A 24637-nucleotide genomic window follows, 5' to 3' on the forward strand; every position below is an offset into this window, starting at 1 on the left:
CATGGGACACAGGACAGTTCTCCACCATCACTCCCTGTTCATCCCCCTCAATTCCCTCTAGATGTACCTCCTCTGTTCCAGCTCTGCCCCAAAGAAAACTGAAATAGCTGGTGTTTAAATGGTTGAAAAAGTGGATCCCCTCTAACAGGGCTGAGATTTTTGGAATTCTGTTTTGCTGGGTGTTGCAGAGTGGAGGAAGGAGGAACCCTGATTCTCCACTACTGTGTGGCTACGCCTGGGTGAAGTTTTATTTTACTCCTGGGCAGTGCTGTATGTGAGCTGCGAGGTCTCCATCAGACTCTCTCCAATGCAGTGTATTTCTTGCACACCTCTGTCCTGTATGCCGCTTCTCCACTGGCTTGTCACAGACCCTTTTACTATGTTGCCCTCTACACATCCATGCAGTTTTTGCCTAATAACATCTTCAGGCCCTCAAGTTCCTGTATGGTGACAAATCAAGACAAATTTTTCCTCGTCCCCATTTCCCAGGCCGTTCATGCTGTTGCAAACCTCTCACATCTCCCATTTGATTTCTAGACTGAGGAATCCCATTCAGACTTCATATAGAAGCTGCTCTGTACTTATTAATCTTTCCTTGTCCTTTTGTATTTAACCTGAAATGCTCCATCTTGGTTTTTGAGATCAGGACAATATGAAATATTTCAAGACTGATGGGGCTGTGGGTTTGGACAGGAAGATGACGATGATGATGATTTTTATGGTGTTCATTTTGTAGTGGTTTGTCATATTGCAAAGCCAGGCTGGTTGTGTTTCCTCTCCTGTGTCCCCTCCTGCTGTGGGCTGTCACTTCACCTGTTCCTCTGGGTCTCCTTTTTCTGCCCACATGCCCCCAGGCGTATTTGCTTGTCAGCAACAAGGGATCCAAGGGATCAGGAGGGGCAGGAGTCTCGTGGGATGCGCAGGGGAGACCTCGGCAAGCCAGGATTGACCAGGGCTCCTCAGTGTCACCTGAAGGACTTTGATGCAGAAATCCCAGTGGTCTGAGTGGGTCACCTGAGCACATCTGACAAATCCCACTGTACATACTGTCACCTTGGGGCCAAATCTCTACAAACACCTTGGAAATAAGGTGGTTAAGGAGGTGCCCAGGACATCCTCACGCAGTACACACAGAGCTGTCAGGACGTGATAAATGTACTGATCCATGGAACTGCTAATACATTTAAAAGCTATGACACTTTCTTCCGTGACCTGTGGTTTGCTTTGTTCCTTGTGCTTCCATCAGCAACTGAGCTAGCTGAGCAAAGACTCTGCTTTGTTCCAGGTGAAGAAAGTTTCTTCACATTCCTTCGCGCAGAAGCTGCAGATGTCAACATTGGATTGAGCACATATTCCCTGAAGGTTGAGAAGACTTTCATCACCACATCAAGCCACACAAGCATGTTCATCAGGAACAGGAGTAACATCACAACCCACTTCCAGTGGAAGATGTTTCCTACTGAGGAAGCCGACAATGAAGAGAAGAGGAGGTTGGTTTGAAAGATACGTTTCAGTGAGATACATGGCCCAAGACTGAAACTAATGCATGGCCTCAGGGGGGTGTTGGTGATTTTGAATGGTTTAGGCCAAGTAAACCATCCCTGGCATTAGGGTGTGTGTCCCTGGGCTGCAGGAGCTCAGCACAGCATTCCAGTTCCATTTATACTCCAACCAAGGATGGCATTTTGGGAAGGAAAGGTTGATTGCAATGACTGGTTTTCCTCAAGTTCTAATTGGGCTTTTGCCTCCCTAATCTTCTTCCTACATGACCTGGCAACATCCCTAAACGTTTCCTGAGTTGCCAGCCCCTCTTTGCAAAGGCGATACGCCCTCTTTTTTCCCCTTAGTTCCTTCCAAATCTCCTTGCCCATCCAGGCTCGTTGTCTTCCCTGTCAGCTCATCTTTCAGCACACAGGGACAGTCTGTTCCTGTGCCTTCAAGACTTCTTTCTTGAAGTATGTCCATCCTTCCTGGACCCCTTTGTTTGTAAAGGCTGTTTCCCAAGGTCCTCTCCAAAACAATCTCTTGAACAGGCCGAAGGCTGCCTTCCAGAAGACCAGAGTGGAAGTTTTGTTGATGCCCCTCCTTGTTTCACTGAATGTTGAAAACTCTGTTATTTCACAGTCACTGTACCCCCAGACAGTGGTGAATAGATGAAGTTCTTTTAGTTCTTAGGGAATCCAGTACCTGGATCCCAGGGAGGCAGCAGGCTTCCCTGTGGAATGGATCCGCTCGATATGCAGGGCCCTCATTTCCCCTTAGAAGGGGTTCACTTACTACCACTACCCTTCTTTTCTTCATAATACTTGAGGCTGGGATCTGTCTGGCAGAAAAAGTGCAGCTGTCTCCAGACAGAATTTTCTCTTTTAGTGTCATCTGTCTGAGCCTCTGGATCCAGGGCCTCATACCTATTCTGTCAGGGTGCAGTCATGGGGGTCAGGACAGGATTTTATTACCTCCTCAGCACAAGCCCATCTCCATTCCCCACTGTCTCCTAGGTCTCCTCCTTCCGCCTGATCACAAGAAGGGCAGGGCTCCTCTGACTCCTGCTGAGCTTCTCTCGGGCTTGGAAGGGTGTAACTCCAGCAGTTTAGTTTTGTTTTGCTCTCCCTAACGCTCCTCAGCCTTTCCGCTTCTTCCTTACCTTCTGCCACTAGACAGAGCAGATCATTCACCTGCTCACACTGCACGCAGGTGTCTTTCACATTATCCTCTGATATTAACACCAGGCTCAGACCCTCCCTGCAGCCAGGGGCCTGGACAGCTGTGTCCTTCCTGGGGGGTTCTGTTTGAGATAGTACACTCTTGCTGGCGGCAGCAGCAGCAATGACTTTGGATCATTTGTAAACTGTTGCTGGGGAAAAAAAAAAAAAGCAGAAAGACGAATGAAAAAAAAAAAGGCAAGCACCTCACAACCAACCAAAAGACACAGCCCAGTACACAAGGAGGGTGGGTGGCTGCAGCCTTTCTGCTCAGCCTGCTTGTATCAACTGCCACGCAAAAACTGAAAAAATGCTGTGCAAACTGCCAGCCCAAACTGCTGTGCCAAAACTGCCGTGCCAAAACTGCCAGCCCAAACTGCCGTGCCCAAACTGCCAGCCCAAACTGCCGTGCCCAAACTGCCGTGCCCAAATTGCTGTGCCCAAACTGCCGTGCCCAAACTGCCGTGCCAGAACTGCCACGGCAAGCGCCTGTTTGCTGCGGGCCAGGTCGCTTGCACTCCCCAGAGCCATTTTAAATCACCTGCAAAGGAACAGGAGGTCGACCCTCACCCGCTTGAATGGATGGCAAGAGGGTCCTTTAGTGCCCTGGGCTTCTTGGTTCTCCACTGTTCTCTGTCTACTTACACAGTGTCTGACTTCCATACGAGCTCTGTATGTTAAAAGAAAATCCCATGACCTTCTCTGGCTATTTCCCTGGGCTGTTTATTTCCATTTTTTCCTACTTGCCTGCCTCAGCCTGGATCCCAGGTGATCCACTTTTCCCTCAGAAGAAACTGGGTTTTCTTTAAGTAAACTTCAACCTGGTTTTGGTTTTCTGGATTTTTTTCCAATTACATTTGTTTTCATGCCAGTTTGTGTCCTAGCCTGTCACCAGGACATTTTGTTTTTCCTTACTTCCAGTCTTAGGGATGGTGTTAGTTCTAAGGCCAACTCTCCTGCTGTCAGAGATGCTTTTGAGATCTCAGAGCAGAGAGGACTTTTTTTTATGAGAGGAGCTAGTGCAGGATCCTTTCCCTCTCTGGCCATTCTACTACCATGCACTGGGATGGGACCCAAAAAGCTCTGGATCCTGAAAAGATGATCTCTCCAGGAGTTTGCTGTCTGTCTCCTGCACCAAGAAGTCCCTTCCCCTCTCACAGCCTCTGTTTTCATGCATATAAAACCTTGGATGTCACTGAAGGGATGCGGTGCCTGAATTCATCAATTTCCTTTGGAAGTACTCTGGGATGCTCTTGTGAAAGACAGAGTAGGGAACAGGACAGGTCCAAAATGGAAGAAACAAAGAGCGATGCTGGTAACACGTAACCACAACCCAGCTTCGTCTCCCTTTCCCAGGGAAGTCCTGCAGTGGGTGCTCCGTGATCTTTATCTGCTTCCCCCGAGCACCTCAGTGGTAGGAAAAGCCAGCTGAGGTGGCTGGTGGATTCTCCCTCAGTTTTGGCAGAGGCTTTGAGGCAGGAGACTCTCTTGAGGGATGCTGGCTTTCCAAAGCTCTCCTGAGCTTGCAAGTGTGGAGTAAAGCTACCTGCTGAGCTTGTGCACAACAAGTTATCTTCTGATCCGATTGGGACCCTCGTGGCTTGGGGTCAGCCCTTGCTGGGGAGCTGCCGCTCCTCCCCAAGTGCTTTGCTCTCCCGCACTTCCGCTTCTCTCTGCAAATATATTAAATGACCTGCTGGCTTTGTCTCTCCCTGCGGCTGCAGGCAGTGTGATTTGCTGGAACCACCACCAAAGGTCTGGATGGAAGACTTCATGGAGGAGAAAAAAATAAAGAAGGTGAAGGGCTTTTGTGAAAATCGCACCTCCCTCCTGAGCCAAAAGGTCCAGGAGGAGAAGGCAAAGGTGCAAGAAGACCCCCTGCTGTTCTCCAATGACTTTTTTTTCATTGAGCCAATGGTAAGTGATAGCTGAGAACCTCATTTTCCTCCTCTTCCTTCTCCTCCTTCTCTTTCTCCTCGTCCTCCTCCTCTTCCTTCTCCTCCTTCTCCTCCTTCTCCTCCTCCTCCTCTTCCTCCTCCTCCTCCTCCTCCTCTTCCTTCTCCTCCTCCTCCTCCTCTTCCTCCTCCCGCCCACCCTACCCCCGCCCCTTCCCCCGGGTGCGGTCACTCAGCAGGTCCTCAGCTGGCTCGTTGTGCTCAGAGGGAGGGCATGGAGTTTCTGGTGCGGCTGCAGAGCTCACTGCTGAAAGTATTTCTGCCCTGCAGGCTCAAGGCAGGGCTGGGAGCCTGACAAAGCTGAGCTCTGCTGCCAGGGCTCGAGCTCAGGGCACTCCGTGTCCTTGAAGTGTCCACAGGGACCAGTTTTTGTAGGTAGGGGCTCCCCCGACACGTGCTGCTGCGTGGGGTTCAGCGGAGGGTGTTGGAGCAGTGCCAGTTCACGGATTGACCTGAAGCATGCAAGGGTTCGCTGGGAAAAGGAGGCCAAATTCAGCCCAAGGTTAATCGTAGAAATGCCTGTCCCTTCCTCTAACCACGACTCGCACTGTTTGTGAGTCTCCCAGTGTCATCTGTGAGCCTGGACACAAGGGTGGGAGGTTATAATGGGCATTTTGAGTTCTCTTGCACACGGGGACAGTAAACCTTTTCTTTTTCTGTTTATGCAAGCAAACGCCCATGTCCTCCCATCAGCCAGAGCCCTGATTCTGAGTATTGGCATTGTGAGAGATGATGAATGCCTGGTGTCTGCACAGTGCAAAATCCCTTCTCATCCTGGAGTAAATCCTAGAATAATCCCAACCTCTGCTTTCTTTGAAAAAAGGTTAAACTAATATTTTTCTTTCCAAGGAAGGGGATCGTGTTCTTGGTTACTCCTATGGCCCGTCTAAGGCCAAGAGCCACCAGTGCACAATGGCAGTTAGGTACCACTGTAGCTGACTGCAGCATGATGTGACCAGGAGCTTGTGTCAGAGCAGCAGGAACATTGTGGAGAGTGGGGGCTGATCAGCTGAGCATTGAGAGCGCCCAGTGGTGTGTTGAGCTGGGTTTAGAGTGTTTCCTTGGGCTCCTTATGTTGTTCACTCATCACTGATGCTCTAAAGAAAGGCTTAGAGGAGTGGTTGAAAACAAGAAGTGTGAAGTTTGAAGATAAATCTTTTTCTGTCTCTTTCTGTTTCAGGAGGGAGAGATTGGGCCACGTTGTTCGGCTGAAATCAAGGTGACCTTTAAACCCCTGGAAGCACTGGAGTATCAGAGTGTGGCCTACTGTGACATCTCAGGTACAGCTCCTTTCCCCTGCTTCTCTCACCCACAGTGAAGCCATGGAGCAAGCCTGAGCCCACTGGGCTCCCATGTAACTGCTGGGAAGAGTTCCTGGTCAGCAGGGCAGTGCTGGCACATCCCCAGTGTCCCTGCAGCTTCCAGGGAGTCTCCCATGCAAGGCCAGGGCTCGGAACACCTGTGTCTGGATTGCTGATCCCAGAACAACCCAGGCAGTGCAGGGAGATGTTTTCATGGCACGGCTTTGCCAGCATTTCCTCAAAGGCCAAGGAGCTGCAGAGCAGAACAGCTTTAGTGAACAAGCACTAAGCCCCTCTAGACCACTGGCCTCCAGGATGGGTCCATTTGACATGGATCCACCATCAGGCAGTCGCAGCTGAGTTAGAAATGTGCTCCCTGAGCCTGGATCACCTCCAGACACCACCAGGCCAGCAGGGGCGGAGCCCCGCTGAGCCCAGGGTGTTGGTAGAAGGACCACCCTTGGCCAGCACCTGCTTCTCTCCCTGTGTGGGAATTGTCACCTTGCAGCTCTCAGTCTGTGCAAACAGAACACAGTGCCGAGTGTCAGAAGTGGAGGACAGCAGTCCTGTGCTGCTGGGCCAGGTGGTTTGGCAGTTGTTGCCTGGCAGTTTGCCAGGTAGCAATTGCCAAAGTCTTTGTGAGCTTTGTGCCTTCAATGAATGGATTTCAAAGCTCCTCTAAGTGCATGGGGAGGAAACCCTAGAGTCATAGTATGTTAAGGATGGAACGGACCTCAAAGACTGTCTAGTGCCAAGGCCCCTGCCATGGGCAGGGACACCTCCCACTAGACCAGGTAGCTCCAAGCCCCATCCAGCCTGGCTTTCAACACTTTCAGGGCTGGAACCTCCACAACTCCCCTGGGGAACCTACTCCAGCGTCTCACCACCTCACAGTAAAAAAATTCTTCTCAATATCTAACCTAAATTTCCTTTCTTTCAATTTATACCTGTCACTCCTTGGCCTGTCGCTACAGGACACCAGAGATGTTTTAAACTCAGCAAACTGGTGGCTAAAATTGGAAACCAGCCCAAGGAATGGGTTAGAAATTGCAAGTCAGCCCCAGGGGATATCTCCTGAGGGAAGAGAAGGGTCCATATCTTCTGCTGCAGCATCAAGAGCTGGTTGCATGCAGCTCAGATTTAGGGTCTAGCATTGAGGCAGCCTGGAAAATCCAGTAGAACAGAGGGAATTATTGTACTGAAATGGACATCTCTCCCCAGGCCGTGAGAGCAGGCTGGCCCTGCACCTCAGAGGGGAAGGCCGCAGACCCTTGGTTGAACTCAGCTGTGATACCCCGAACCTTGGGGAAGTTTTTGTCAAAACCGCCCACACCCATGAGGTGAGCACCAGGGGTTGGGATGGATCCTGATGGCTCCTGAGGCAGCAGCAAGCCTGGTGGACCTGTGGAATTCCTGGCAACCTGGGCAGTTGTGAGCAGGGAATAGCTGATGTACTGGTCAAATCTGGGCGGGGGGGGAAGGGGGTGTTCCAGAAAAATGTGTCTGTTGTTCATGAAGCCCCAGTCCCTTCTTTTGGGCAGCCTTCCATAGGGATCAGCTGGGAGGCTTCCTGCAAAACAACCCCTTTTGACCCAACGCTGGGTCAAAAAGCTGTTCAGAGGCTTTTGTGGCAGCACCAGACACAAGGCACCTTTGTACTGGGCTGTTCGGAAGCAGCTGGGACAAGCTGGCTACATTTGAGCTTCAGTCCACCGCAAACAATTTTTAGTCAAGTGTCTCCTGCTCATTCCTGGAAGTCACAGGAAAGCCATCCAGCCTCCTGGCTCAGTGCAGGCCCTTGCAAAGGGCTTGAGGATTCTTTCCCTTGCTGTCCAATCCCTCACCACACTTCAGGCTTGGTGCATCTCTGGCTCTACAAAGAGAAAAGTGTTCCTGGGAATAAAGCAAAAGATTTTTCTACCTATTTGCCTCCCCCCTGTTGGGGGTCAAGTTTGCAAAAAAAAAGAGAGAGCAACTGAAAGAGGCAGAAAACGAGGCACTACATCATGCCAGACACTTTCAGAAGTTTGGTTGTGGAAGAGAAAGACACGTTGAGTTTTCTTACCAAAAGATGGCGCTGTCTGTACATTTTGATGTTGATGCCTCCTTCTCAGTGTATTGTTTTCACGGTATGGGAAAAGGTAAATGCGTAGATACGGTACTGCTGGAGCTGCGCTGACTGGGGCAGCAGCAGCTCTGTGGTGATTCACTACGCAGCTGCAATCACCCCACGTTGCTCTCAGGGCCAGGTCTGAATGAGCTTGGTGCTACTGACCAGAGGTGGACTGCTCTGTGTCCGTGGGGTAACCCCAGGGTGACTCCAGTTATGTGGAGTTATGTGAGCTTCGCATGAAAACCCAAAGGCAGAACTTGTCCTGTTGTATTTTTTTGACTTCTGCCGTCCAGCAGCACAAAGCATCTTCTGCCTTTTCTGGGTGTTAATTGCGCCATTAGAAAATGACTCCCAAGAAGGGAAGATTTCACGTGTACTTGCATTTTGTTTTCTTGCTGCTGCAGGTGAAACTGATGAACAAAGGAGTTCTTGATGCTCCCTTCACCTATATCCCTTCAAACACGGAAGTGGGCTGCTGCTTCAAGTTTGTACCCGAGGAGGGCCTCATTGCACCAGGTGGGATCCAGACTATTCAGATCTCCTTGGATGCCGCCGTGTTGGGGCGGTTTGAGGAACCATTCCAGTTCCGTGTGGCTGGATCTCCTACACCTGTGATCCTGACCATCGAGTAAGGACTCTGGGAGCTTACTCTGGGTGGGCACATCTGTAGCTGTCTCTGGGACATCCCCCACCTACCTCATTTTGGGGTCGGGCAGAGAAAAAAGATGTTTCCTGAGGTCTTAATCTCTGCTCTGATCCTGGCATTGCCTTAGTGTGGGGGTGCCTGCTGCCCTGTGTGGTACCCGGGAGCTGGAATGACTCCTCCCTGCAGGGATGTCCCTCTGCCTTGGGCCATGGCAGGCAGTGGCATGGATCAGCTTTGGGCAGTAGCTGCTCTGGGATGTCCCCCCTGAGCACCCAGCAAGGCCCCCAGGGCTTTGGAGATGGGCCAGCCTGGGTGATTCTCCACCAGCAGCAGTGTTTTGAAAAACTTCTGTTAATAATCCATCCCAAACGGGCAGCAGCAGCCTCAGCTCACCTCTCATGGCCATGCATGGAGGCAGGCTGTGCTCCGAGCTCCTGTGCAGAGTGCTCTGCTACCTCCTTTCCACAGCCAGGAAAAGGCTGATGTGGGAGACAGGGAACTGTGCAGCAGGAACCGTCCCAAGGACATGGGCTTCATCCCATAATCCTGGCCCTGCAGAAGGGAGAAGGGGTGATGATGGGGGAGGCAGAGCTCAGTCCTCAGGACCACAGCAGCATGAGGGCTTGTCCCTGCTAGCCTGAGGCGTGTGCTGGTAGGATAACGTAGTGTAAGCAGGAAAGCTGATGCTGGCTGCTCTGGAGCTTTGGAGCTAGGCTGCTGCTGTTGGGAGGCACTGGATCAGGGCAATAAAGAAATGAAAGCAATCTGCAGTTGATTATACCAATAAGATAAGGGAGATGGATTAAAAAGAACATGAAACTTATTACTTAGCAGGAGAAAAGTGTTGACTAGGTCTGCCCATAGTAGAGAAACAATTACACTGGCTTTGCTTTTGGAGGAAAAGTGCTGCTATTTTTATTTTGGAAATCAAGAGGGAACCTTTCACCATCAAATAATTGATTCTCCTCTGTCCCTCCCCCAAACTCGTCATGTGTAGTGGTGCGGAAGTTTTCTATTACATTAAATGTATTACAGTTGTATGGTGTACCCTTGATTTTCTGTACTTTGGTTCAATGTACCCCAGTTCTATACTGTTCTATTTTTAAACTCCCTCATGTTGCCGTCTCCCCCTCTGCCTCCCTCTGCCTCTCCTTGTCTCCCCAGTTACAGTCCCTGGTCGGCTACCCTTTCCCGCCTTGTGTAGCTGTCTGTCATCCCTCAGGGAGATTCCCCCTCCCTGCCAGTCACCCAGGGCCTGTCCCCCAGGTCTGGAAGCTTCGATAGGAGCTTCCAGGTGACTGGCTGATTGGAGGGTCCTCCCCTGCCTCTTTTTGGTTACTGGTCGTTGTCCTTGTCTATTATGTTAATGAATCCGCTCCTCTCCTACCCTACTGGCGTATGCGTACCCACCCCGAGTCTCCACCTCCTGTGTGAAACCCCCTGCCTCCCAAGGCTCTGGGTCTCTCCGAGGCTCAGGCTTTAGGACGAGGGTCCCCTCGCATCAATAAAGCCGAAGTTCCAGTTGCCTCCGAGAGTCCCACCTTTCATTCCTCCACCATAGCAAAGCGGCAGGGCGAGTCGGCAGCAAAGATCCCACTAAGATCCTGTGGGGACGTGTCGGGGCTAGCCAGGCGTGAGAAGACATGCGCCGCCGCAATCATGCGTGGGATGTTATTCCATAAGCAGCTTTCTCCTTGAGCAAGAGAAGGTGTCTCTTGTTGAGATGTGTAGAGCGGAGCCAGGGACAGTCCTGTGAACACAGTAGAAGACACAGTTCACTGGTCCTTGACTTTTAACCAAAAGGCAGGGTGCGCATTGATTGGCGTCAACCATGAAATAAACTCGTGTTGGGCAGCTTCAAGTGCTGCCTTCAGTGGATGTTGGTGACTTTTAGTGCCTGTCTGCTGAGTTCAAGGCCAGGGGAGGAGGTGTGGTAGATTCAGGACACCCATGTTTGGTTGTTTAAGCTATTGCTCCTGGCTGTGCCAGCTGGTGCACTAGTGACAAGCTGGTCCTTTCCTCTAGGATTCATCTGTCCACTGTGTAGAACTGTTAATGTTCTTTTTGGAGGATGTTTGGGGCTCCCCTGGCTTCATGTCTCAAAACTCTGTCTGTAATGATTGTGTGGGTCAAAATCTCCTGAGAAAGCTTCTCCATGGGAAGACCAGTTACAGCCAAGTAGCAAAGCAGGGAACCTGTGGCTGGAAAGGCTGGTTACAGAAGTTTGTGGGGACACCTTTATGTCCATCCCATTACAGATGGGGAAACTGAGGCACGGAGACACATCTGGATGGGTTTTCAGGGTCCCTCATGGGACCACCGGCAACTTGGGGGCTTTTCCTGCCTGCCCTGCGTCCAAAGCCCCATCAGTGGCTGTGGGCTGCTGGCCTCTTGGCTTTAGCTGCCTCCTGTGCACATGGACACTGTGCTGAGCACATGGTGGTGTGTTGATTTGAAACCCACGATGCCCCTGACACCAGGTTTTGTGCCCCCAAGCCACGACAGCCGGAGGCTTTGCAATTCCCTTTAACGCAGCCATTTCCTCCTGTGTCCCTGTCATCGCAGGGGGTGTGTCGTCGGGCCGACTTTACACTTCGACACCGATGAGCTCGACTTCGGTGACATCTCCTTTGGTGAGTGTTCCCTGCGCTGGGACACAGCGGGAGGGATCTGTGTGCTCCAAAATGGAGCACTTGAACGTAAAAGCATCCAGCACTGCTCATGTTCTGCCACAACAGCCTCTTCAGGGTGTTGTAATAGATACATACTATTAAATTCGTGGATTAAAATTGTGTGTATTAAAACTTTGCAGTGGAATGTAAAAACCCCTGAATTCCTGGAAATAGTTCCAGGGCATCTCTTTGCATACCACAGCCTTTTCACAGTCCAAAGGTGTAACCTCGACATCTGCCAGAGAGATAACCGGGAAACAGCCCATTAATCATGGGCTGACCACATCTTCACAGTTCATCAGGAGATCCGATCCCAATCTGGGCGGAGGTCGGCAGAAAACCTTCTGACAGAAGATTCGGAGACTTTTCATTCAGACGTCTTTTCAATTTCTCAGGAAACTCTTTCAGATATCCCTTGCGGACACCAGACATTTCAATGATTCTGTTATGTACATGATGTCATGTTCTTCGGGTTCTTTGTTACCGTCTTGTTTTCGCCTCAGGGTAGAAAAATGGTATAAAACGCCTACCCTGAGACACCGAATTTGTGGGCAGTACTCCGGAGAAGCACCCTTTGCTGCTCCCGGATTGTCCACCCAACCTTCGATCGATGTTGTCCTGATTTATTGTGGCGTTTCCCGAAATTGCTTTTCAAATTTGTTAAATAAATCTTTGATTTAGGAAATTGGCTCTGATCATTTATAACAGTGTGAACTGCAGGTGCCTCAGGTAGCATTTTGCCATTGTGGGATCAAATAGGAGCAAGTATTTTCTGGTGTCTCTGTCCTGGTTTAAAAGACAGATTCTGCCAAGGAAGGTGGCAATCTTCACGGAATGGAATGATGACCCTCCTCTCTCCAAATTACTATACCTTTGAAATTACAGGGCTTCCAGGCAAAAATATGGAAAAGGAATAGCAGTTCGTTACTAGAATATATCAGGACAGCACAGACAACAACGCAATGCCAGAAGTTTCCAACCCGCCGAGTCCTGTTTTCCCCTTTGGTGTGGTTATGATCACAGGCTGGAGGAGCGGTGGGCTCTGGCAGGGGAGTGATTTCCCTCCCAGCCGGCACGGGCAGGGAGGGAAGGAGGAAATCGCTGCTTTTGCAAACTACGGGCAGCAGGAGATGTGGGCACTGGCAATCGGGAGCAGGCAGAAGCGGGGACGGCGGGCAGGTTCGATCACGGTGCTGAGCCCGGCGTCAAGCGCACGACGTCCCGCAGCAGCACGCTGCCGACCTTCCCGAGCCCCGCGCGGAAGGACGGAAAGGTCTGCCCCCTGCAAACCTCGGCTCCGACTTCACAACCGCCCGCGGCATCACGGCACAGCTCCCAAAGAGCCCCGGATGGAAAAGCCCACCCGCACAGCCGAGACCACCCCAAACCCCCTGTATTTCCCTTCCCAGACTGAGGCCAAAATTCACTACGAAACCTAAACTCATAACAATGAAGTTGTTGAACGTTTTAAGAAAACTAATTGCCTCTCCTGATCTGCTTCTTCGCCACCCTGCATCACCACTGAGGCACTGGTTAAGTTGCCTTTTGAATAAATGAAACAAGAAAGGCAACAGGTAGAAACGCATTCCTAAGGTCTCTTCAGCTGAAGGCAGCTGTTGTATCTTTGCTTCTTTTTAACTGTTGTTGACTGTTGTCTGCATGTGGTGACCTCAGTCTCATTTGAGGTTTTGACGTCTGTGTTTGTCCCTTTTGTGCTTCTCTTGCCTCCCTGCTGGAGTCCCTGCTGGAGCCGGCAGTGATTACTGTTGATGGGCACAGAGAAGCTCTGGGCTGCGCCTGCAGTTGTTTTTTTCCCCCACCTGTGTTCAAATGACTCTTGGTGAGCAGGCCTGGGGAGAAGTCTCCTCCCCACAGAGCTGGCCAGCCAGTCCACTGCAGAGCGGGTTGTGGCTGGTGTCCGGGCTCTGCAGGACATCCCCACCATGCGTGGCACTATCTCTGGCTTTCCAATATGGAAAGCAAATCTCAGAGTTAAGGTGGGGTAAACCCTTGCAGGCAGCAATCACAGTGAGTAGTATGGGTGCGATGTCCCCGCTTGTTGGGTCAAGGCTCGGGTTTGCCTCCAGCTGAGTGGGCTCTGAGCTGTCACATGCCCAGTCTGTTTGGCCCAAACCAAAAGACGCCTTAAGAATTCTGCAGAGAGAAACTGCATTAGGGTGCTTTGCATCACGTTCTAGTTCCTGATTCCATCCTCACTTTCTTCTGCTGTAGCTTCTTCTCAATGGCGACTCACTCTTTATGTATCTTGAAAAGGGTAGGAGTGTTGGCAGACTTAACAGGGAATTTTACAGTTTGAATTTTCAGAGGAAATGCTTGGTCTGGGTGCACAGTCATCAGGGAGAAATAACTGGTGCTGGTTTGGGGCAGGTGAGGGAGCTTCTCCCCATCAGAAAGAGAGAAGCTTGCAGTGTTGAGCAGGGCTAAGAGCAGGCATTTTCAAGGCTGCAGTCTGGAATCAGTGTTAAAGGGAACTAAGTGACGACTAATTCCTCTTGCAGCTTCTCAGTAATCTGTAGTTCAGATAATAAAGAGCTAAACTCCTATCACGCTTTCATGCTACCAGGGTATTCCCACCAGGAGTCACGACATAACTGGTGCCTAAATGGATATTTGTGTCCTTTTCCTAGGCTTTCCCTACACCAAGACCTGTCGCCTCACTAACACCTCGCGGGTGCCGGACGATGGCACTCAGCCTGCTGTTAGCAGCTTTGAGCAAATACTCAGCGACAGTGAGCCCTCCTGGAGGGAGGGAATTCATTTTTCTGTGAAGCCACGGGAGTTTACAATGAACCCCAGCGAAAGGACCCTCCAATCCCAGGAACACCAGGATATCGAGGTATGGGAAGAGTCCAGCCACACACACTTCAGCAGCGGGTCTGACGCTTCACGGGAGTGTGGGAGGGCTTTAGCTCTGATGCCAGCTCTGATCATCGTGTGAGCGAGGATCTGCACTGGCGTGGGGCCTCTGTGAGCTGGGTTACTCGGGACGTTCCTGAAGGAGCACTGATTTGTTTCCAAAATCACAAGCTGAAATCATGTCCCATAATGGTCAAGTACTGAAGGCATTTTGGTGTTTTTGAGAGCAATGTCTTTGATTGCAAGTGGGCAGAGGACGGACGAGGACCAAAGGTGGCTGTTAGACAGATGTCATTATATAAAGCAATTTGCTTTTCTTCTTGGTCTCATTTCTCCTGTCCTGGGGAGTAGAATGATTTGTGTTCACTGCAGGGATCTCCAGTGAAGGCAAAAAACTCTGCGGCCATGAACTGCCCAGCACCTGCTGGCCCACGCTTTGTCTTCAGCTTCCTGCTGTAAAGCTGAACTCATTCTGTTCAAGTCAGCAGATTTCCACTGCATTTATGTCATTGTAGTCAGATGAAAATTTGCCCCTTAATTTGAACACAGTGCTGCACAGAGCTTTAGTCTAATGTTTTAATTTAGCTGACCTATGCCCTGATAGCAAGGTGTGCTTAACAAATCTGGTATTTGCCAGAAGGCTTTTGTCACTCTTAGAGACTGCTCTACACGTGGAGCGGCAGAAGAATTAAGGCAAAATCCTCCCTTTACTTACCACAAAAACTGGAGGACATCACACGTGAGTCATGAGCTTTTGTAAAGAAGAATTTACTGCTCTTCTCTTCCACCAGGTGACCCTGTGTTCCAACACTGTGACGGAATACAACCGGAAATTGCTGGTGGACCTGGAGTGGTTTGGCAAGGGAGTGGCATCACTGATCATCAAGGCCAGGTACCAGCACTTCCCTGGCCTCCCCCAGCGCACTGCCTTGCACAGGATGTGCTGGCTGCAGCTCCCAAGGAGACGTGTTGTTTAATGACCTCATGTTCTGCCCAGCTGGACATGAGAACAGCAGTGCTTGAAAAGCAGCCTGTGGTGAAAAGCAGCCCTGCTGACAGCCCAGCGTGGTCCTGGGTCGTTTTCTAAAGGGACCAGGAATGATATCATTTATTGACCTGGTGCTTGAGGTGAAGCAAATTTCCCAAGGGCCTCCTCGCCTTCTTCCTGCAAGAGGTGGAGTTGTGCTGGGTTGCAACCAGCCCGCGTTGGCTTGGGGCACACCAAGCAGTCTGCTGAGGGTCAGGGTCTGGTTCTGTTAACGAGGGCACGTGACAGTGGGGAAGTGGCTCACAGCAAGAGAGGTGAGGGCAGGATCTTCAGAGGGGAAATCAGTCCTTGATGTGGCAGGTCAGCTCTATTTTTTCCCCTTCTCTCTGCTTCCTGTTTTGAGCTTTGATGTTCTCAGGCTTAAAGCAAAAGTTGTTCTTGCTCCAGCAGAATTCCATCCTGCTGTGCTGCTCTAGGTGTCAGTTTAATGACAAGAGGGATGCAGTTCCCTGGTGCTGTTCCCACTCCCAGGCAGAGCCATCTCGTCAGTGCCTGGGCTGCCATGTTTGAAAAGCAAGTGCAATTGGGGACAGTCAGTATTTGGACCTGTGGAGTGAAGGACCAGGGGAGTTGTAGGAACTGGGAGGGAGTGATCTCCCACTCTGTGGGGCAGGTGATGTCTCATGCCCTCCAAGGCTGGAGCAAACAGCTGAGTTCTCAGGCAGGGTAACAGCACCATGGGAGAGAAGGGAGTCCTTTTTACTGAGACACTAGAGTCGTGTGTTCCTGGAGCCTTACTGAGCACTGATCCCTGTTGGGAAGGCTCCCCCAGAGCTCATGGATCACTGGGACTGTTCCAGGAGTTCTTGCAAACCTTCTTGGGTGAAGGAGGGGCTGAGGCAGCTGTGGGACCAAGTGCTCTGCCTGGGGCACTTGGCAGCCTCTGGGTGCTGCCTCTCAGGTTTTGCCCCTCCTCGACAAGACATGTTTGAGTGGGAAGACTTTGAAGGCAATTTTTCACCGTAGGGCTGTTAAATGTGTATTTGACAGTGACAAAGGTGTTGTGCTCCATTTCACAATCTTTGGGGGTAAACGTTCTCCATTCTCTCAGTATCTCTGATTCCCTTGGGGTCATCTCTTTGCCCAGATGTTTCGTTCCTGAGCTGCAAGTGTACCCCCAAAACCGGGGGATCCATGAGTGCGACCTGAAGGCGCCGTTCGTGAGGAAGTTCTTCATTTGGAATAACACCCACCTTACTGGCTGCTACGGGCTTATTCCCCAGGTTTGGCATCGCATCCACCTCCTCCTCTCAAATATTACTGTGGAGATTATTAGGGGGGAAGAGGGTTTGGATAAGACCTTGCCGGTTTCTATTCAGTCTTAAAGATCTGCTGAGAACAGGATCCTACCTGAATGTTAGCTTTAGGATGCAGTTTAATCTCTTGAGGAAAGGGCTTACGTTCTAGTCTTCAGGGTGTTTTCTTGTGGGAGATCTTCGAGGGTTGTGAAAAGCTGCTGCATCCACAGACACCAGTGCTTGTGCTGGCAGCCTCCTTGCAGAACCCCCTGAGAATTCTAAGCCTACAATTCTTGGATCTTGTTTGTGCCTTTTACCTTTGTCCTGGGGATTTTTAAAAATGTGTGTAAGTTGCTGTTGGGATGGATGTTGAGGAGTTTAAAGTTTCTTCAGAGGTCCCTCTGAAGCTGGATTTGATTCTGTCCCTTCTAGGAACCCGAGGAGGACTCTCCTGTGCTCTACTCCAGCCCCAGACCCTGTGGGATTCTCCAGCCTCGGAGCGCTGCAGAGATTCCAGTTACAGTTGAAATCCAAAGATTGGGCAAGCGTTGCACCAGTGTTTGTACCGGCGTGTTTGGGGATGCAAGAAACCCACTGGTGAGTGCAAGGGGAGGTGTGTGCCTTCGTGCAACTGGTCCTGGCAGGGTGCACAGTGTGCGGGGATTCTTCCGGGGAAAAGAGGCACAGGCTGCTGTGGAGAAGGACAGCAGGGGCAGGTGGCATAAACAGCTCGTGCCTTATAGGTGGCAATGTCAGTGTCTGACCCAGAAGGTAGTTCATCTAAGCTGGAATTGAGGATCATTTTAATTACTCTTTAAAATGCTCTTAACTTTGGAAACATCTTTTTTAAAATGTTACCTCACAGCACAAAAGAGGATGTCAGAAGATTTCTGGGAACCTTGGGCTTTCTGTAAAAGAAAGGAAAGCTGGCATCTGAAGAGTAGTTGCAAGGATTTAAGCTTACATTAAAACATGGAAATGATGATGCCAAATTCCCTGGATGGCACCAAACATCTGAACCTGGGCCATTGTGGCACTGCATGTAAACCAGTCAACAGGGAGGACAGGCAGTGCAGGCTGTGCCAGGGAGCCTGAAGTTTGACTGAGCACTTGCTTTCAACTATCAGATTGCTTACCTAAAGAGAAGAGTTTCTCCCCACCCGAAGAACCAGTTGTTTAACTGTCAGCCTGATCTTAACTAGAGATTTCTTGCAAAGCTTCTACCTTTGGACCAATAATTTGTAGTTTGAAAGTTTCTCTTTACTTAATCCTTTTCAATTTGGAGGTGAATACATAAGCTTTATTTTTTTCCCCCCAAAATCCCAGGAATTCAGCTGGAGAATGGTAGCTGTCCCTAAAGAAATAACTTGAGCTGGGTTGAGCTGTTTAAGCTTTTTTAGGTTTCCCTGTTCGGGTTTGATTTTTTTTTTTTTTTTTTAAATCTTTCTTGCCTGCTTTCTGTAACAGAGAACAGAACTACAGAGCCTTGGACGGCTGTCAGCAGTCTACATAAGTCCAAGGCTGATAGAGTTCGGCAGGATCCCAGTGCTAAGGCCTAATTCACAAGCTTTTGGCCTCTTCAACGAAGATCTCGTCGATTTAGACTTCAGGCTAGAGATTGTAAGTATCTGTGGGGCCGTTTTCCAGGGAAATTGACTGGTTGACATTACAAGCTGCCATGACGTGGTTTTTATATGCATCGGCCTGTGTGAGAGGAAGCGAGATACTCCAAGATTCCATCTGGGTGAGGCAAAAGGAACCTGGCTCTGGAGTGGTTTTAGCTGGGGCACTCCTCAGTGAAATCAGGTGCAGAGATGTTGGAGCAGAAATTCGTCTGGATCGTGTTGACGAGTTCTCCCATAATTTTATGGAAGGTCTTTAGCTGTGTGTGTCACGGTTTTTGAGCTCTGAGATCAAGAGAAACCTGTGGTCCTTTGCTCCTCGGAGAGCATGGGTTTCCCTGTGCTTTCCCTGTGCCATCTACATTTGCTTTGTGCCAAACTGCTGTTCATGGTAGAGAAGAGGGTGTGAGGTCTGTCCTCAGACTGCTGGTGGGGAGGCAATTTTCACACCTGCTGTGGGTCAGGCCAGTTGGGCTGTCCACACAAAGACATGTGTGGGGGTTGTGCACCCCCCCAGCCTGTGGTCTCTGTGCCTTTGAAGAGCATCTTTGGGGACCGGCTGCAGAGAATGGCTGTTTAATATGTGAAGGCTGCATAGGGCAGAGGAGCTGGGGCTGCTCCCCTGGCAGGGAGAGCAGGGCTGCTGCAGCCAGGAAGGGCTTGTAGGCTGGGCCTGGGGCTGGGTGGGATGTCTGCTGGAGGGGGAGATCTCTGAGGGGCTTGAGGTCTGTTCTTCTCCATGCTGGGTGTGTTGAACTTGGAGCTGGTTAAAACCTGATCCTGTGGACTTGTTTGTGTCTGTGGATAAAGCATCAGGCCATGTGGGAAAGTCCAGCCACAGCCTCCTGAGCCAAGGAGGAGGGGCATGATTTTTCCTCTTGCTGCTTTTCCTGCAGTTTGGGGGATAAATGTAACCTTAAAGTGAGGGATTTTTCCAGGACAGCTTTCTCGAACTACACAATGAAATTCTGCCTTCCACCTCTTCAGGGAGCAATGCACCTTGGCTGGGTGGGCCTGGTGTGTAAAGGATGGGCTTCACGTGCTCGTTCCAGGGCTGGACCTGCAGAGCTGTGTCTGTACAGCTGTGCTGGTGCGGGGCCTTTCCTCCCTCCTTTGGGCAGCTTCCAGCTCTCTTGGCCAATCTGTGAAGCCCATGAGAAACCAGAGGACACGAGTTCTTAGGAAGAGTGGGCCATGCCCACTGAGCACATGTCATCCAGTTTTCCCTCTGCTTCCTTCTTTCCTGCTCTGCCATAACCATTTAGAGGTGACTTTTCCAAAGCAGAAGGCCCTGGGGCACCTCTCTACAGCGGATGATCAGTGGGAAGTGAGGGCCTCGGTCCTTTAGGGGACGTTGAAAAGCATTGAGGGCCTCTTGGGAAAGGATAGTTTGGTGTTGGGGTTTTGCTCAACTGGTTTTGCGGAGATATTCTTCAGGCTCTCAGCAGTGTCCTCCAGCTGTGTGGTTTCTGGAGTGGGATTTGAGCCGTCATGACTTCCTCTGGCCCTGAGCCTTTGTGAGAAGCCAGGAGAGAGAAAGCAGCTTTCCTTGGCACACACTCCAGAGAAGGACTGGGGAAGGAACACTCTCCTGAGGATAAGCGTCCCTTGGGTTGGGCAAAACTGGGTTAATTAGGTGAGAGTCTGTTAAAGGAGGGGAAAATACAGGTTGTGTAAGCTCTGCTGTTCCCCAATACTGCAGCTTAAATTTAGGGAAATTAGGCCTTTAGGATTTTTATCCTCCCCTCTTTAGTCTTCTCCTTTTCTTACACCCCATAAGAGACCAGGGTGTATGGTTTCCATCCTAAATGCACATTATGCGTGTCTTACAGGCTTGTAAACCTCACTGCTATGTTATTGAACCCAGGGAAGGAGTGATCCCCGCCAGGGGTGATGTTCATGTGACTGTCACAGCAACCCTGGATGACACTGGGGTTTTTGCTGATGCTCTCCAGCTGTTCATTGGGAACAGACTTTGGACCACCTCCACCCTCCTGGCTTTTGGCACTGGCACCACAATTGTCACAGACAAACCACTTGCCCCGGAGCTCAACTTGGGATACCAATTCAGGTAGGAGATCTCCCACTCCCACCTCTCCTTCTGTCTCAACAAGGAGCAGTTTTGCTGTAGTCCTTCAGGCACGATCTTCTTCAGTGTTCAAAGACCCTGACTCCTTCCCTGAAGGCAGAGATACCTTTAGAGACATGTGATGGCCAGTTGAGCGTTGCTAGGTACCCTCAAAAACCACTGAAAGAGAAACCAGTTGCTCAATTGCCACTGAATTGCCTTCAGTTCTAACACATCTATGTCCTCACTTGGTCAAGTAATGATCTCGCAGGCTCCCCCAGAACAAAAGGTTCCCAAAATGGCGCCTGGATGAGGCGGGCCCTCCGTGTGGCTGCGGGACCAAGGGAAGATGGCATCGCACCCTTCCCTTCCAAAATGGCACCTGCCAGGCAAGCAGGGGCCCTGGGAACAAAGAGACGGGAGGGTGACGACCCCCCTGGGAAGGCAGGAGCCCGCAGAGCAGTTCCAGAGGCAGATGGAAACTTGCTGGTTTGTGTGGGGCCTGCAGTGCCGCTGCCAACGCTTCCTCACGCTGCTCGTGGGCTCTGCTGCTGCCCTGCCTGCCCAGGACTGATGCTTGTGCGGGAGGCCAGAATGTTAGGGTGCCCTCTCAGGTGCATCACCTCTGGGTTTGACCGGCAGCCTCAGGATGGCCTAAAATATTAGCGAGGCAGCATGATCAGAGGTGTTTGAAAAGCAAAACTGTTTTCATTAAGGTGAAAATAAGAAGCCATGCAGAAAAAAGAGAAAAAGCTGTGCCGAGTGCAAGGAGGACCTTTGCACTTGCTACAACACCCCAAAAATGCCCTGAGGATCTTCCTCTATTCTCTTAAGCATGTAACAATCCAGGCCGGATTCTTGGCATCCTGCCCAATAGAAATAGGAACAGGGCTTGAGGCACAGTCTCAAAGATCCAAGGGCTGCGTCCGTCCTGGCACAAGGCCAAAAAAGGTATCAAAACCTCTGGTTTTTACCTCATGAGTGAAACAAAGAATGGAACCCAAATCCTTCCCTTAAATGGAAGCCTCCTTGCCACTGTGGGGCTGCAAACCCTACCAGGTGAGGTACACTTCTACACAGGACCTTGCTCATTTTTCCGTTGCCAGCAGAGTTTGCAAAGTTCACTTCAAAACAGTTTCTGATTGCGAAATGAAGTTTCTACAAATGACCACCAGTGCAAAACCAAAGCTTCTACGAACGAGAGAGCCCCTGCTCCCCTGGTTTCCTCTCCTAGAGCAGACAGATGATTTCTAGCAGCTTGCTGGGATTGTCCAGAAACTTCCTCCGCGCTGGCTTTTAAAAATGCCTGCAATCATACCCCCGCACACAAGGGCCTCAGGTGCAGGATCTCAAAGATTCAATAACAGTTTCGGGTGCAGATTAATGCAAAATACAGTAACAGTATGAATCACCCCAGAACACACATTTTGGCGGAAAACACCAGATCCTGTTAGCCTGGCCTGGAAAATGCTACATTACCATTAGAAACATATTCCTCTTTGCAATAACGACATCAGAAGGGCAGCTTATCAGACACTGTTCCCAGTCCACATTAAGAGCTGCAAATGAAGACGGTCTCCAAGCTATTAACAGCTCAGAATCCTCATTGGGAGCAATCTGATGACCAGGACAATAGCTTCTCCCATACTATTTTCCATTCTGGTTTCTCTTCTAGCCTCCTTCCCTGTGCTCGTCAGTTCAGACTAACAGATGGGGGCCACCACTTCCATCAGCTCTTCTGGAAGGTGGAATGTAACAGGCCAGCTGGGAAGGAGGGCCAGAGCACCTCAGCCCACAGTAGCCCCAAGGCCAAACGTGATTCCCAGAGGCGCAAACGTACGGCCCCCGTGTTTGGGCTGGAGCCGCTGTCAATGGACCTGAAGCCAGGAGAGTCTGTGGACTTGGTGCTGCCAGGCTTCTCCCGCAAGGCGCAGGTGAGGTCCCCACCACGGGCTGAGCTGGGGAAGCATCAGATCCCCTCCCCTGGGCTCGTTCCACAGTCCCTTGACATTTGCCTGGGGAAATGAGCAGGGGCCTTCAAGAAACTGGTTTAAGACCACACGTTTCTGTGGCAGCACCACTTACTTTCCTTGCTGGTCACCATCAGACCAGCTACAGCTTTATTGTGATTCCACAGCCACCAAAACCTAGTGCTGATCCCGAAGTAAGGGTAGAAGGAAATACTGCTCTTTTGGGGCAGACAGCGTTGCATGCTTTGTCAGCAAAGAAGGGCAGAGAAATAAGTTAGTACCACTTAGACTAGGAGCCCAAAAAGAAAGTGAATTAAACAAGTGCCAAGTGGTTCATCTGGGGTAAGCACAGAGTAAACCAAAAGCCATGTGAAGGGGGGGAGTTTCTCACAAGTGCCTTTTGTGGTTATTGGGGTGCAGTGCTACAGACAGTTGAGTGCAAAATAAATAAGCTGCATCACTGGAAGAAAAGCGGGCAGTGACCATAACTCTGTGGCAGGAATAGGGCGCGTGGTGGGTGGTGGGTGCTGAGCCAATGCTGGGCATTTGCTGGATGCCCTGCCACCACCCCCTGGTGACAAGTGACTCTTGCATGCAGGTGGTGCAGAATTACGCCATCTGCGAAGCTGTCATTGGGACAGGCGGCTCGATGAAGAAGATAACAGAAGCAACCATTACCTGCGAGTTTATTGATCCCACTATAAATTTATCAGCCAGACAATTCTCTTTCCGGGTGGAGAAGGTAAGTAAGTGTCTGGATTGCATCCTGGCATTGAACAGCATGGCTGAGGGCGGGGTGTGCTTGTGTAAAAGCCCCTCTTTACCCTTCCTGAGGCACTTTGTAAAGTGAGGGGAGATGCTTTTAGAGATGAGACTGGTATTTAACGTCCCCAAAGTAAAATTGCAATTACAGCTGCACTGCCAAGGAGGATCGTGGCCACCTCCAGAGAAATGCCAGTTTCTCTGCTCACAGTAAAGGGAGGTTTCTGAGGATCCTCCAGGGCACGGTGATGTCTGTACACCGATGCTGTAGGAAAGCAGGGAAAAAATGGAGATTCCTGTGAATTCCTCAGGCTGACAAGGAAAAACCCAGCATCTCCTGTGTCTCTTTGCCTTCTCTGCTGTTGGCATGAATGCTGTATGGTATAGCTATATGGTATAGCTCTGTGCATTTCCCTAAGCCTCACCTGCTTCAAAGCACCCCCAGACACCCTGCAGCTGCAGTGATGATAACACTGAGGCAGAGCAGGTGCCCTTTAATCTCGGGATCCCAAGTCCAGCATCATGCTTCCCTCTCCTGCAAGTTGTCTGAAAAAGAGAAGATGTTTCATTAGTTGGTTTCTGTAGTTTCAGGCCTCTCCTCTGGTTCCCAGGTTTCCACTCAAGTACAGAATCCCTGGAACAGGCAGTTCCGATGTAATTAGAAGCTTTTCAGCTCTCCCGGATTCTGCCTGGGTTCTGCTTGACGCCACACACACAAACTGATTTATTGCATGCTATGGCACCTATTTGATACCAGTACATGCAGAACTAGTTTCCCAAACTCCCTGGTTTCTCTAAACCATGCAGGAAGCCCAGCAGAATGCAGACAAGGAAGGAAGAGCCTAGGCTGATCATAGCTTTGAGACCACAGACACCTTGTCCCTGTAGCAGGGACTGCAGGACGCATCCTGCAGACAAGCTGCTTTATGAGCCAATAAGGTTGTAAGAAATGGCTGTATGTGAGTGAAGATCATCTAGTGCTGCTCTGTGCAATAGAGAGACAAAACTGGAGACAAATGGTCTGGATTCCCTTTCTGGTGTAGATCTTGTTCAAGCAGCTGCCTCCTCTCAGGGCCCCATTTGCTCATCTGTACCTGGGAGTGTTTCCCTGTCCCCCAGAGGGTGCTGTGGTTTCTAAACATGAAAAGCATCTGCTGTAAAGAAAAATCTCCTGGAAGTGTAGAAACAAATAAAAAGGGTAAAAAGAAATGCGTGCACTTCTGGGACTGAAAACTGCGAGATGCAGCAGAAGCAGGTCTGTGGCTAGCTGAGGTTGGGTCTGTGGCTAGCTGAGGTTGTTTTTCCTTGTCTCCTGTTTGTGTAGAAACCCAGTGATGTCCTGACTCTGCAGTACCAGCCTTTGGCTATAAAGAACACCTGCCGGCTGCCACTCGACCTTATGCTCTACTTGGAGCAGCCGTTTCAGGTCTGCAGTGAGGACCAGCAGCCACTCCCACATGGCCAGGTGAGCAGCCCCGGACTCCTGCAGTGGGGTTTGAAGAGGAGGGATGCGGTGATGCACTTCTGTTGGGACGTCCTTAAGTCAAGAAGTTTAATCTGTAGCGTCAGCAGTGGGATGGCCTGAACTGCATCAGCAGAGCTGCTGAAGGAATCAAAAACTTATCTGAGTTGAGAAGATCCACCCTGGCTTTCAGGCACAGGG

At 50.5% G+C, this 24637-nt stretch overlaps 1 protein-coding gene across 1 annotated transcript in view; it reads left to right on the forward strand.

Annotated features, from left to right (window-relative positions):
* LOC136296104 (hydrocephalus-inducing protein homolog) overlaps positions 1-24637 on the forward strand; it is a 149024-nt gene that overhangs the window by 92749 nt on the left and 31638 nt on the right. The window contains 3 exon segments of the mRNA XM_066194928.1: positions 21918-22176; positions 22811-22954; positions 24299-24439. Of these exon segments, the coding sequence (XP_066051025.1) occupies positions 21918-22176; positions 22811-22954; positions 24299-24439 (544 nt within the window).

The sequence above is a fragment of the Chamaea fasciata genome, unplaced genomic scaffold (assembly GCF_029207755.1).
Source record: "Chamaea fasciata isolate MVZ Bird 193981 ecotype frontalis unplaced genomic scaffold, bChaFas1.0.hap1 SCAF_12, whole genome shotgun sequence".
NCBI classification, from domain to species: domain Eukaryota; kingdom Metazoa; phylum Chordata; class Aves; order Passeriformes; family Sylviidae; genus Chamaea; species Chamaea fasciata.